Raw genomic sequence first — 14,933 nt, forward strand, 5'->3', positions numbered from 1 at the left:
TTTGCACCAGCCTTTAAGGTTTGAAAGGTGAAAGGGACAGAATAGAGATGACAGAAATAGTATTAGTCAGATAGCAGAACTAGCATAAGACACAAACAATGCAATAAATTATACAATTGCAATGGGCACTTAATCAACTACTCGGTACCACAGGGGTAGGTAGGAGTCAGTGCTGTGTAACCTGGCCCTTGGGAAAGGTTTATAGGGAGGCTAAACCCAGCGTTCCTGAAGACATGCCATAACAAATTTTGCCCAGAGTATATTGTCGCCCAGCAACAACCTTCAACAGATGCATCCAGCGTATATTGTCACACATAGTGTATAATGTCACACAGCGAATACTGCAAAAGCCACATGTATAACGTCGCACAGCGTCTTTTACACGGAAGAGGGACAATCAGTTCAAAGTGGGAAAACCGTAGTTAATTCGCCATCTGGGCCGGGGGGAGTGGCGGTCAGGGGAGGGCCTTACTCCCCACTGCGGACGTCCATCCCAGGGTTCTGCAACCTTTGAATTTAACCCCAAGTGTCTGTGATCCTGGTGGTGTGGCATAGAATACCCGAGGCGAATGCCCGGCGTCAGCGCTGTCCGGTAGCCTCCTACCCGATACAGCCAGGCTGCGTAAACAAACGTGACTTCCCGCAAGCAGGAAAGTCGCCTTATCTTTCTTCCCGTGCTCCGGCCGCAGCCTAGGATCGTCAGCGTGGGCCTGCTAGCTAACCCCCCTCCCCCCCGCCAGCGACTGCCTAAATCACCAGCGTAGTTACTGGTGTCGCAGCACTGCCAGCAAGTTGTTGGAGCAATTGCTTCAATATGTCTAATACGCATAGCGCAGCACGCTCTAAAAAAGGCTATATAAAATAATAAAGTTTAAAAAGCTTGGGACTCTGAAACAGTGCCACCGTTTTACATGTGGTCCGGCTCCTGCTGCACCAAACAAAAAAACTGATTTCCCTTGGCCAAAAGCAGGGAAATAGGGGAGGTTGGACCGGAGCATTCTGGGAGCTCAAAAGCTTAACCGTTTGGTGCCCGATCCTTAACCAACCACCTACACCCCATGTCAATCCTGTGGATCAACTGTGGACCTTGAAGAAGAAATTAAAATATGCCCTCCCTACTGAACAGCAATCTGCATCAAGAGTGAACACTATATTATGTAATGTCTATGTATAATAATAGATTATTTTACATACACACACACACACACACACACACATGTAAATAAAAGTTTAACTATGAAGTTTCAATACAAAACAACATTAGCAGAAACGCTGTGTTGGGACTTGTACTACTAGACTCTTTCAAATGTTGTAAGCCGGAGCTTCTTGGCGGGTTGGAAGGGAAAAACTGCACTCGCAGACAGTGTAAAGCACACCGTGCCTTACACCGACTGACTGCCATTTTAAATTTACATCTCCAAACCGCAGGGAAGTAGTGGTAGTTAATGAAGCCTTTATCTTAGTTTCATCTAGATGATATCAGTACAACCCTATGGACATGAAACTGGTACCAGCTACTTCAAATATAAGAACAAAGTCCTATTAAACCCTGTATAGTGCATTATCCCCTCCACTGTCAGTATAACAGAAAAACAAGAGAAATATTCTGACCTTCCTCCAAAGTGCCGGGAACTGGGATGACAACATGGGAAGAGTGACCTTTGTCCTCTGTCACTGTACCCTATAGAAACAAGACGGGAATACAGGCTATGGATATGGTTACATTTTCAGGCCTGCTGTTCCAAATTCTAGATACTAAAAGCTAATTTACAAGTCTGTAATCAAACACCTTCTAATGTAGGGGCAATAACTGATCTTTAATTATAATGAGATACTGATAATAAAATAAGATTTTACTCACCGGTAAATCTATTTCTCGTAGTCCGTAGTGGATGCTGGGACTCCGTAAGGACCATGGGGAATAGCGGCTCCGCAGGAGACTGGGCACAACTAAAGAAAGCTTTAGGACTACCTGGTGTGCACTGGCTCCTCCCACTATGACCCTCCTCCAGACCTCAGTTAGGATACTGTGCCCGGAAGAGCTGACACAATAAGGAAGGATTTTGAATCCCGGGTAAGACTCATACCAGCCACACCAATCACACCGTATAACTCGTGATACTATACCCAGTTAACAGTATGAAATATAACCGAGCCTCTCAACAGATGGCTCAACAATAACCCTTTAGTTAAACAATAACTATATACAAGTATTGCAGACAATCCGCACTTGGGACGGGCGCCCAGCATCCACTACGGACTACGAGAAATAGATTTACCGGTGAGTAAAATCTTATTTTCTCTGACGTCCTAAGTGGATGCTGGGACTCCGTAAGGACCATGGGGATTATACCAAAGCTCCCAAACGGGCGGGAGAGTGCGGATGACTCTGCAGCACCGAATGAGCAAACTCTAGGTCCTCCTCAGCCAGGGTATCAAACTTGTAGAATTTTGCAAATGTGTTTGACCCCGACCAAGTAGCTGCTCGGCAAAGTTGTAAAGCCGAGACCCCTCGGGTAGCTGCCCAAGAAGAGCCCACCTTCCTCGTGGAATGGGCTTTCACTGATCTAGGATGCGGCAGTCCAGCCGCAGAATGTGCAAGCTGAATCGTACTACAGATCAGGCGAGCAATAGTCTGCTTTGAAGCAGGAGCACCCAGCTTGTTGGGTGCATACAGGATAAATAGCAAGTCAGTTTTCCTGACACTAGCTGTCCTGGAAACATAAATTTTCAGGGCCCTGACTACGTCCAACAACTTGGAATTCTCCAAGTCTTTAGTAGCCGCAGGCACTACAACAGGTTGGTTCAAATGAAAAGCTGATACCACCTTAGGGAGAAACTGGGGACGAGTCCTCAATTCTGCCCTATCCATATGGAAAATCAGATAAGGGCTTTTACATGACAAAGCCGCCAATTCTGACACACGCCTGGCTGAAGCCAAGGCCAACAGCATGACCACTTTCCACGTGAGATAATTCAAATCCACGGTTTTAAGTGGCTCAAACCAATGCGACTTTAGGAAATCCAACACCATGTTGAGATCCCAAGGTGCCACTGGAGGCACAAAAGGGGGCTGAATATGCAGCACTCCCTTAACAAATGTCTGAACTTCAGGCAGTGAAGCCAGTTCTTTCTGGAAGAAAATCGACAGAGCCGAATTCTGGACCTTAATGGAACCCAATTTTAGGCCCATAGTCACCCCTGACTGTAGGAAGTACAGAAAACGGCCCAGCTGAAATTCCTCCGTTGGGGCCTTCCTGGCCTCACACCACGCAACATATTTTCGCCATATGCGGTGATAATGGTTTGCGGTCACTTCTTTCCTAGCTTTAATCAGCGTAGGGATGACTTCCTCCGGAATGCCCTTTTCCTTCAGGATCCGGCGTTCAACCGCCATGCCGTCAAACGCAGCCGCGGTAAGTCTTGGAACAGACAGGGCCCCTGCTGCAGCAGGTCCTGTCTGAGCGGCAGAGGCCATGGGTCCTCTGAGATCAGTTCTTCAAGTTCCGGGTACCAAGCTCTTCTTGGCCAATCCGGAACAATGAGTATAGTTCTTACTCCTCTTTTTCTTATTATCCTCAGTACCTTGGGTATGAGAGGCAGAGGAGGGAACACATAAACCGACTGGTACACCCACGGTGTCACTAGAGCGTCCACAGCTATTGCCTGAGGGTCTCTCGACCTGGCGCAATATCTTTCTAGCTTTTTGTTTAGGCGGGACGCCATCATGTCCACCTGTGGCCGTTCCCAACGGTTTACAATCAGCTGGAAGACTTCTGGATGAAGTCCCCACTCTCCCGGGTGGAGGTCGTGCCTGCTGAGGAAGTCTGCTTCCCAGTTGTCCACTCCCGGAATGAACACTGCTGACAGTGCTAACATGTGATTTTCCGCCCATCGGAGAATCCTTGTGGCTTCTGCCATCGCCATCCTGCTTCTTGTGCCGCCCTGTCGGTTTACATGGGCGACTGCCGTGATGTTGTCTGACTGAATCAGTACCGGCTGGTTTTGAAGCAGGGGTCTTGCCTGACTTAGGGCATTGTAAATGGCCCTCAGTTCCAGAATATTTATGTGTAGGGAAGTCTCCTGACTTGACCATAGTCCCTGGAAGTTTCTTCCCTGTGTGACTGCCCCCCAGCCTCGAAGGCTGGCATCCGTGGTCACCAGGATCCAGTCCTGTATGCCGAATCTGCAGCCCTCTTGAAGATGAGCACTCTGCAGTCACCACAGCAGACACACCCTGGTCCTGGGAGACAGGGTTATCAGCCGATGCATCTGAAGATGCGATCCGGACCACTTGTCCAACAGGTCCCACTGAAAGGTCCTTGCATGGAACCTGCCGAATGGAATTGCTTCGTAGGAAGCTACTATTTTTCCCAGGACTCGCGTGCAGTGATGCACCGACACCTGTTTTGGTTTCAGGAGGCCTCTGACTAGAGATGACAGCTCCTTGGCTTTCTCCTCCGGGAGAAACACTTTTTTCTGTTCTGTGTCCAGAACCATCCCCAGGAACAGTAGACGTGTCGTAGGGACCAGCTGTGACTTTGGAATATTTAGAATCCAACCGTGCTGTTGTAGCACCTCCCGAGATAGTGCTACCCCGACCAACAACTGCTCCCTGGACCTCGCCTTTATCAGGAGATCGTCCAAGTACGGGATAATTAAAACTCCCTTTTTTCGAAGGAGTATCATCATTTCGGCCATTACCTTGGTAAATACCCTCGGTGCCGTGGAGAGACCAAACGGCAACGTCTGGAATTGGTAATGACAATCCTGTACCACAAATCTGAGGTACTCCTGGTGAGGATGGTAAATGGGGACATGCATGTAAGCATCCTTGATGTCCAGTGATACCATGTAATCCCCCTCGTCCAGGCTTGAAATAACCGCCCTGAGCGATTCCATCTTGAACTTGAATTTTTTTATATAAGTGTTCAAGGATTTCAAATTTAAAATGGGTCTCACCGAACCGTCCGGTTTCGGTACCACAAACATTGTGGAATAGTAACCCCGTCCTTGTTGAAGGAGGGGCACCTTGACTATCACCTGCTGGGAATACAGCTTGTGAATTGCCTCTAGCACAGCCTCCCTGTCTGAGGGAGTTGTTGGCAAGGCAGATTTGAGGAAACGGCGAGGGGGAGACGTCTCAAATTCCAGCTTGTACCCCTGAGATACCACTTGAAGAATCCAGGGATCTACCCGTGAGCGAGCCCACTGATTGCTGAAGTTCTTTAGACGGGCCCCCACCGTACCTGGCTCCGCCTGTGGAGCCCCAGCGTCATGCGGTGGACTTAGAGGAAACGGGGGAGGACTTTTGTTCCTGGGAACTGGCTGTATGCTGCAGCTTTTTCCCTCTACCTCTGCCTCTGGGCAGAAAGGACGCGCCTTTAACCCGCTTGCCTTTTTGGGGCGGAAAGGACTGTACCTGATAATACGGTGCTTTCTTTGGCTGTGAGGGAACATGGGGTAGAAAAGCTGACTTCCCAGCTGTCGCTGTGGAAACGAGGTCCGAGAGACCATCCCCAAACAACTCCTCACCTTTATAAGGCAAAACTTCCATATGCCTTTTAGAATCTGCATCCCCTGTCCACTGCCGAGTCCATAACCCTCTCCTGGCAGAAATGGACATTGCACTTATTTTAGATGCCAGCCGGCAAATATCCCTCTGTGCATCTCTCATGTATAAGACTGCGTCTTTTATATGCTCTATGGTTAGCAATACAGTGTCCCTGTCAAGGGTATCAATATTTTCCGACAGGGATTCTGACCACGCAGCTGCAGCACTGCACATCCATGCTGAAGCAATAGCCGGTCTTAAAATAATACCTGAGTGTGTATATACAGACTTCAGGATAGCCTCCTGCTTTCTATCAGCAGGCTCCTTCAGGGCGGCCGTATCCGGAGACGGTAGTGCCACCTTCTTTGACAGGCGTGTGAGCGCTTTATCCACCCTAGGGGATGTTTCCCAACGTGACCTATCCTCTGGCGGGAAAGGGTACGCCATTAGTAACTTTTTAGAAATTACCAGTTTCTTATCGGGGGAAGCCCACGCTTCTTCACACACCTCATTTAATTCATCAGATGGGGGAAAAACCACTGGTAGTTTTTTCTCCCCAAACATAATACCCTTTTTTGTGGTACCTGGGGTAACATCAGAAATGTGCAACACATTTTTCATTGCCTCAATCATGTAATGTGTGGCCCTATTGGAAGTTACATTAGTCTCATCGTCGTCGACACTGGATTCAGTATCCGTGTCGACATCTGTGTCTGCCATCTGAGGTAGCGGGCGTTTTAGAGCCCCTGATGGCTTTTGAGACAGTTGGGCAGGCACGAGCTGAGAAGCCGGCTGTCGCACATCTGCTATGTCGTCAAACCTTTTATGTAAGGAGTTGACACTTTCACGTAATTCCTTCCACAAGTCCATCCACTCAGGTGTCGGCCCCGCAGGGGGTGACATCACATTTATCGGCATCTGCTCCGCCTCCACATAAGCCTCCTCATCAAACATGTCGACACAGCCGTACCGACACACCGCACACACACAGGGAATGCTCTGACTGAGGACAGGACCCCACAAAGCCCTTTGGGGAGACAGAGAGAGAGTATGCCAGCACACACCAGAGCGCTATATAACACAGGGATTAACACTATAACTGAGTGATTTTCCCTTATAGCTGCTTATATGTATACTACTGCGCCTAAATTTAGTGCCCCCCCTCTCTTTTTTACCCTTTGTAGTCTTGAAACTGCAGGGGAGAGCCTGGGAGCGATCCTTCCAGCGGAGCTGTGAGGAAAAAATGGCGCCAGTGTGCTGAGGGAGATAGCTCCGCCCCTTTTTCGGCTGACTTCTCCCGCTTTTTTATGGATATCTGGCAGGGGTATTTTTCACATATATAGCCTCTAAGACTATATTATGTGAGTTTTATGCCAGCAAGGTGTTTAATATTGCTGCTCAGGGTGTCCCCCCCAGCGCCCTGCACCCATCAGTGACCGGAGTGTGAGGTGTGCATGAGGAGCAATGGCGCACAGCTGCAGTGCTGTGCGCTACCTTGTTGAAGACCGAAGTCTTCTGCCGCCGATTTCCAGGACCATCTTCTTGCTTCTGGCTCTGTAAGGGGGACGGCGGCGCAGCTCCGGGACCGGACGACCGAGGCTGGGACTGTGTTCGATCCCTCTGGAGCTAATGGTGTCCAGTAGCCTAAGAAGCCCAAGCTAGCTGCAAGCAGGTAGGTTCACTTCTTCTCCCCTTAGTCCCTCGTAGCAGTGAGTCTGTTGCCAGCAGATCTCACTGAAAATAAAAAACCTAAAGGTATACTTTCTTTTCTAGGAGCTCAGGAGAGCCCCTAGTGTGCATCCAGCTCAGCCGGGCACAAGATTCTAACTGAGGTCTGGAGGAGGGTCATAGTGGGAGGAGCCAGTGCACACCAGGTAGTCCTATAGCTTTCTTTAGTTGTGCCCAGTCTCCTGCGGAGCCGCTATTCCCCATGGTCCTTACGGAGTCCCAGCATCCACTTAGGACGTCAGAGAAAATATAATTGCCATCAATTAATAATTGGGAATGCTCAAACACCATGGTAGCGGTGTACCCAAATAAACAAGATAATTTAATTAAGTAAAATCTTAAGTCACATGACCAGGGTTTAGGACCATCTGTGTGCAGGTAAATTCAACTTCTAATACATACAGCAATATAAACCTCAGCACTCTTATAGGACCTACACACTGGGCGATATGAGTGAAAGATATGAACGATTTTGTTCATTAATGAACGAGATACCATTTATATCTTTCAGTGTGGAGGCACCAGCAATGAACGATGCGCGGCACCGCACTCGTTCACCGCTGGTGCCCCGTCGCTTGTGCATGCAGGCCAATATGGATGATCTCGTTCATATTTGCCTGCACTGCTATGGAGCCGGGTGACGGGCGGAGTGAAGAAACTTCACTCCCCCCGTCAATGTCCCCCCGCCGCCGAGTCACGTGGTGTGTAGGGCCCACTAATGTAAGCTGCCACCATTCCCACAGACATTCCAAACACTCAACTTTACTTGGAGTCTTACACAGATCTATATAAAGAATGCCACACATAAAATATTTTTGCACTTATAAACACATACAGTATTGATAGTTCTGTACAAGCAGTTGGGTGGACAGAATTACACGCTACAACTACCTAATCGTCATTGCAAAGATCAACGTGTTCTTTATGGCAATACACAAATTAGCAAAAACTTAAATAGTTTGTTAGGTATCCGGGCTCTAGATCGTCTAGATAGGTCGACATGGACAATAGATCGACATGTAAAAGGTTGATAGTACTCATGGGCGACATAGATTTGTTGTTTTCAGCATGTCAAGCAACTTTTTCATATTTTACCATCCACGTGGACTATGATTGGTAAGCAACCTTGCCTTAATCAAGGCGAATGAAGCGAGCCATGCGAGGGGACGCTGTACACTAACTGGGGTACCACATGCTGTGACAGCAAAAACCGACACCAAAAAAACTTTAACAATGATGTCAACCTTTTGTCATGTCGACGATTTCATGTGTCGACCAATAGTGGTCAACCTAATGACTGTAGACCTCTGTTATGTAGATCTGATGATCTATACCCATTTGGTTAGTACTACCAATAACCAGAATGTACATGCATTACATGATTGCCAACGCAGTTATTTCAGAAGCATGCCTGGAGATGTCCTTATGAAAATGAGATTTATGGTAGACTTACCATTGTTAAATCTCTTTCTGCGAAGTACATTAGGTTCCACAGGGAAACATCAGGTGTAGAGTGGATCTTGATCCAGAGAGGCACCAACAGGCTAAACCAGGCATGTCCAAACTGCGGCCCTCCAGCTGTTGAGAAACTACACATCCCAGCATGCCCTGACAAAGCTTTAGCATTCTCTGACAGCAAAACTGTGTCAGGGCATGCTGGGATATGTAGTTTCACAACAGCTGGAGGGCCGCAGTTTGGACATGCCTGGGCTAAACCTTTAGGCTGTCCCAGGATGCTCGTGGGGCCTCCTCTATAAGCCCGCCTCCAGGCACTCTGAGCTCAGTTTTGTTAACCAGTCCAATGAAGGAGCAGCTAAAAGAGAAGGCAGATGTTCGCCACATAGAACCACATTCTCACGACAGGAGAAGGGACCAGCTGCTAATGCCATACAAACCCATAGAAGCTAGGTGCGTCAGGGTGGGCATCCTGTGGAACCCAATGTACTTCGCAGAAAGAGATTTAACAATGGTAAGTCTACCATAAATCTCATTTTCTGCAGCAGGGTACACTGGTTTCCACAGGGAAACATCGGGTAATGTCCTAAAGCAGTTCCTCAAGGGAGGGGACGCGCCTTAGCGGGTATGAGAACCCAGTGTCCAAAGGAAGCATCCTGGGAGGCGGAAGTATCAAAGGCATAGAACCTAATGAACGTGTTCACTGAGGACCACGTAGCCACCTTGCACAATTGTTCAGCGGACCCGCCACAGCGAGCCGCTCGAGAAGGTCCAACAGACCGAGTAGAATGGGCAATAATAGCAGCAGGAACTGGGAGTCCAGCCTGTGCTTAAGCTTGTGCATTCACCATTCTAATCCATCTGGCCAGGGATTGCTTATTTGCAGGCCAGCCACGTTTGTGAAAACCAAACGGTACAAAAAGGGAATCTGACCTCCAGATAGAGGCATTCCTCTCCCCGTATCACATCCTAAAACCGCTCTTTGGAGGACAAACCAGAAGAGAAGATGGTCGGAACCACAATCTCTTGGTTTAGGTGAAAAAATGACACCACCTTAGGTAAATAACCAGGGCGAGTTCTAAGAACTGCCCGGTCACGGTAAAAAATCAGGAAGGGTGGACCACAGGACAAAGCGCAATGGTCTGACACCCTCCTAGGAAAGGCAATAGCTAGTAGGAACAGGACCTTGACCGTGAGCCATTTAAGGTCCACTTACTGAAGAGGTTCAAATGGAGACTCTTGCAGGGCATTCAGGAAACAGACAGATTACATGGAGCCACAGGAGGGACATAGGGAGGCTGAATCCGTAACACCCGGAGTGAAAGTATGAACGTCAGAAATAGACGCAATTTTTCTCTGAAACCACACTGACAAGGCAGATATGTGAACCTTGAGGGAGGCCAGACGAAAGCCGAAGTCCAGGCCTTGTTGCAGGAAAGTCAGAAGTCTGAAAGTTCCAAATTTGTATATATCATAATTCTTAGCAGCACACTGGGTGAAGTAAGAATTTCAGACCATGTAATATATCCGTGCAAATGCCGGTTTTCGGGCCTTGAGCATAGTTTGGATAACTGCCGCAGAGAATCCTTTGGCCCTCAGTCAGGAGTGATGCTTCAAGAGCCACGCCGTCAGAGCCAGTCTGGCCAGGTCCAGGTAGACACAAGGGCCCTGAACGAGGAGGTCTAGGCATTGAGGAAGTAGAAGAGAACGCTCTATCGATAGACCCTGCAGGTCTGAGAACCAATGCCGTCTGGGCCACGGTGGAGCGACTAGAACTAGTCTTCCTCCTTCTTGTTTGAACTTCCGTAGTACCCAAACAGGGAACACATAGGGCAGCCGAAAGTTCCATGGAATTGCCAGTGCGCCCACGAACGCTGCTTGAGGATCCGTGGTTCTTGATCCGAATACCGGAACTGTGATTGTGTCGAGACGCCATTAGGTCAACTTCTGGTAGGCCCCACTTGTCCAATAAGGGTTGAAAGACTTCCTGATGAAGACTCCACTCTCCGGCATGCACGTCCTGACGACTGAAGATGTCCGCTTCCCAGTTGAGGACTCCCGGAATGAACACTGCCGATATTGCTGGCAGATGGCGTTCCGCCCAACAAAGGATTTTTGACACTTCCATCATTGCCATGTGGCTTCGAGTGCCTCCTTGATGGTTTATGTATGCCACCGTGGTGGCGCTGTCTGACCGTACTTGAACAGGCCTGTTTTTTAACAGAGGCAGGGCGAGAGACAAAGCATTGAACACTGCCCGTAATTCCAGAATGTTTAAACGAGAGGAGTGATTCCTCCTGGTCCACTGACCCTGGAAAGAGTGTTGCTCCAACACCGCGCCCCAGCCTCTCAGACTGGCATCCGTAGTCAGTAAGACCCAGTTGGGGATCCAGAAGGGACGGCACCTGTTGAACTGCTGGTCCTATAGCCACCAGGTCAGCGAAGACGAACCTCCGGAGTCAAGGAGATCATGTGAGACCTGATCCGATGAGGTAGGCCGTCCCACTTGGAAAGTATTAACCTCTGCAGAGTGCGGGAATGAAATTGAGCGTTCTCTACCATGTCGAAAACAGACTCCATCCGGCCTAGTACTTGCATTGCCGAGTGTATCGACACTCTTGGGCGAGAGAGGAAGTATCTTATCCTGTCCTGAAGCTTCAGGACCTTCTCTGGAGACAGAAACAGCCGTTTACTGTGTGTGTCCAGCAGTGCCCCAGGTGCAAAATGCTCTGAGCAAGGACCAGCGAGGACTTCTTCCAGTTGAGGAGCCATCTGTGGGCTTGTAGTAAGTTTACAGTCAGTTGCAGATGACTGAGGAGGACATCATGGGAGTTTGCCAGGATAAGCAAGTCATCCAGATACGGCAGGATCCTTACTCCCTGGCGACGGTGATGAGCCATCATCATGGCCATAACCTTGGTGAAGATCCGAGGGGCCGTGGCCAGTCCAAACAGCAGAGCCTGGATATGATCGTATAGGTTGCCAATAGCAAACCGCAGATATTGCCTATGCGATATGGCAATAGATATATGCAGGTAAGCATCGTGTATATCCAGGGATACCATATAATCTCCGGGATCCATGGCCAGTACAATTGAGCGCAGTGTTTCCATACGGAACATGGATACGCTCACAAACTTGTTTAGTTATTTGAGGTTGAGTATAGGCCGGAAAGACCCATTGGGTTTCGGTACTAGAAACAGGGTCGAGTAGTATCCTCTGCCTCTCTGGGATAGAGGTACCGACACCACCACTCCTGTATCGAAGCGGGAACTCACAACCATTTTGTAGAGGTTGCGCCTGTAACAGATCCGAAGGGATAACCGTTGTGCAGAACTGGCGAGGGGGATGCCTCTTGAAAGAGACTGCGTACCCGTGAGAGACAACTTCTCGCACCCATGCGTCTGAAGTGGTCTTTTACCAGACCTGGCTGAATCGCAGAAGTCGTCCTCCCACCCTGGGATCCCCCAGAGGGAGGCTTGTCCAGTCATGCAGCAAAGCAGGCTTGTGCTGTTAAGAAGCAGGCTGAAGGGATGCCCAGGATTGTTTAGCCATGGGTTTTGTGGTTTTGGAAGCACTAGATTGTCTCGGGTATGCCTGACCTTTTTCTTTCCATTGAGGCCGAAAGGAGCAAAAAGTGGTACCTTTTGCCTTCTGTGCAGAAGGAGTAGTGTTAGGGAGAAAGGCAGTCTTAGCAGTCGCTAAGTCAGCCACAATTTATTGAGGTCTTCCCCAAACAGGATGTCTCCCTTAAAAGGGAGTACCTTCAAGGTCTTTTTGGAGTCCAGGTCCACCTTCCATGACCTCAACCACAGAATACGGTGAGCCTGAATGTAACAGGCGGCGGTGGTCATGCGGGACAGGTACTGTCTGGCAATGTCAGATATATCCTGAGGCAGCTCTTCCACTAATGCCTGAACCAATGCTTCAATTCCTTTTTGCAGCACAAGAGGCTGCTGTAGCGGGTCTATGTACAGCACCTGTAAGGGAGTAAATAGACTTCAGGCATTCTTCCACACGCTTATCTGTCGGTTCCTTCAGTGAGGTGACAGTGGTGACAGGGAGAGTAGACGACATCTACTCGGGTGACATGGGAATCCACAACTCTGCAGGGAGAGTATAGCAAGCTCCCATCCTTTTAGACAGGGAGAATTTAATTCCTGGTAAAGACCAGGGTTCTTGTCGTATGCCCACTAGATGGTCAGAAGTAATAACGTTTTAGTTACCTTCTGACGCTCAAACCAATCAGGTTTCTTAGACACCGTAGTGGAATCCTCGTCATCATCAGTGATTTGTAGGATCTGCTTAATAGCAACTACTAAGTTAGGGACATCAACCTGAGTAGTGGATTCCTCGTCAGAAGCACGTGTCAGTGTCTGACGGGACAGTATACTCCCCATCCTCATCAGAAGAATCTGAGAGATTAGTGGATTGTGAGGAGGTAGTAGCCCGCTTAGATGACCCCGTGACGCAAGAGTGACTTGGGGCAGTTTTATTTCTAACCAAGGAGTGAATCCACTTCTGCAACTGGGTAGACAAAGTATCCGCCCAAGGCGGATTTACCATAGGGATAATATGTGGCTTTCGCCTCCATAGGAGGCGAAAGGCGTGTCACGAGCGTATTGACCATAGTTGAGAACGCCGCCCAAGGTGGCTCCTGTTTGGTTACAGGAGCCGCGGTCTGACTGGGAGACATATGGCACATAGAACACAGACCGTCATACAAAACCTCCCCCTCAGGCAAATCCTCAGCGCATGCGCTGCAGGATGAAGGAACGTCCTCGGATTTCCCGCCCTTTGTGTTAGACATAATTAGTGAATGCACCGCAGAGCGTATTAGTACGATACAGCCAGACAGAGTACAATAAATGGGTTTTTTTTATCTGCGCACCAAGTCCCTTGTGGTTCGGACAAGCTGCCGTACTGTATAGGTGACCACCTACGTAAGTAAATCTATAAACAGGTATTGTACTGCGCTCAGTCCTATGCTCATCTGCAAGTGATGAAGGTGTATATATTGGCAGTATTCTGTGTAATGGATAAGGAAAATGCACTCATATATGAACAATTAGTTATATTCTGTGGGTAATAAACAATTAACTGAAAAAAGTATTGTGTCAAGGTGTTCTGTTTATCTTGTGGGTTTGATCAATAACAGACCTGGAAGAAAGAATACTAAAATACGGTTTTATTCTAATGATAAATTATCCTCCGTTATGGTGTGGATAAATCAGAAAGAAAAAAATGGAGAAATAAATAAAAATAAAAATCTATAAGGATAAGTCAGAACAAAACAAATAGAGCTTAAAGCAAATGCTTAAAGTCCAGAATGATGGGGTAGTGAGGATTTTCAAGATTAAAGTCTTATCAATGGTTGTATTCAGAGTTCAGATACAGTTCATTCAATTTGCGGCGTCCCGCATATATTGTTTCAGAGCGCTCGAGGGAGTGGTTGATGCCTGGGAAGGTGATGGTTAATGAGGTCAGTGCAGTGCTGGATATTGCAAACTGGCGAGGAGTGGATGGGTTAAAGCTCCGGACTAGTTCGTCTACCTCTCCCCTGGTCCCAAGCGTCGCGCCCGTGTTCCATTACACAGAATACTGCCAATATATACACCTTCATCACTTGCAGATGAGCATAGGACTGAGTGCAGTACAATACCTGTTTATAGACAGAGTACAATACCTGCGAATAAATTTCCTAGTATGCGACTGCGTACACAATACACAAAACCAGCGAAAAAGTCCGGTATTATGCGACTGAGCCCGCAGTACACAACACCAGCGAATAAATCCAGTATTAGGTGACTGAGTGGACTTTAATCGGTAAATACTGTGAAGCACTATATATGGACCCTGACGCACCTAGTCCCCTAGGGTACAGAATACAGTGATAGATATAGCTGGGATACACTGAAAGTGAAATGCACACAGCAGATATAGGCACACACACAGTGACAATGCAGAAAATTATTTTAGTAATACAATAAAACTGCACTGGACTAGTAAATGTATATTATATATAACAATGCACAGTCTGAGACCGGATGTATATATCAGAATACTCGTACAATATATTCTGTCACAGGTACACTTGTTCTTAACTAACGCTGTCTTAATATCGACATGTAGAATACTTAAGTGCTTGTAAAACCACGGCGCTGATGTACAGGCGCGTTTACAAAGGAGACCTTGC

General features: G+C 48.0%; 1 protein-coding gene across 7 annotated transcripts in view; it reads right to left on the reverse strand.

Annotated features, from left to right (window-relative positions):
• Window positions 1–14,933, reverse strand: part of SMARCC2 (SWI/SNF related, matrix associated, actin dependent regulator of chromatin subfamily c member 2) — a 209,438-nt gene that overhangs the window by 126,170 nt on the left and 68,335 nt on the right. For all 7 annotated transcript variants that reach the window (XR_010212139.1, XR_010212175.1, XM_063952633.1 and 4 more), the window contains exon 6: window positions 1,612–1,681. Coding sequence is in view for 5 of the 7 variants with exons in the window: in XM_063952633.1 (XP_063808703.1) it covers window positions 1,612–1,681 (70 nt within the window). In the remaining 2 variants the exon portion in view is untranslated. The remainder of the gene's footprint in view (window positions 1–1,611; window positions 1,682–14,933) is intronic.

The sequence above is a fragment of the Pseudophryne corroboree genome, chromosome 2, assembly GCF_028390025.1.
Source record: "Pseudophryne corroboree isolate aPseCor3 chromosome 2, aPseCor3.hap2, whole genome shotgun sequence".
Taxonomy (NCBI): Eukaryota; Metazoa; Chordata; class Amphibia; order Anura; family Myobatrachidae; genus Pseudophryne; species Pseudophryne corroboree.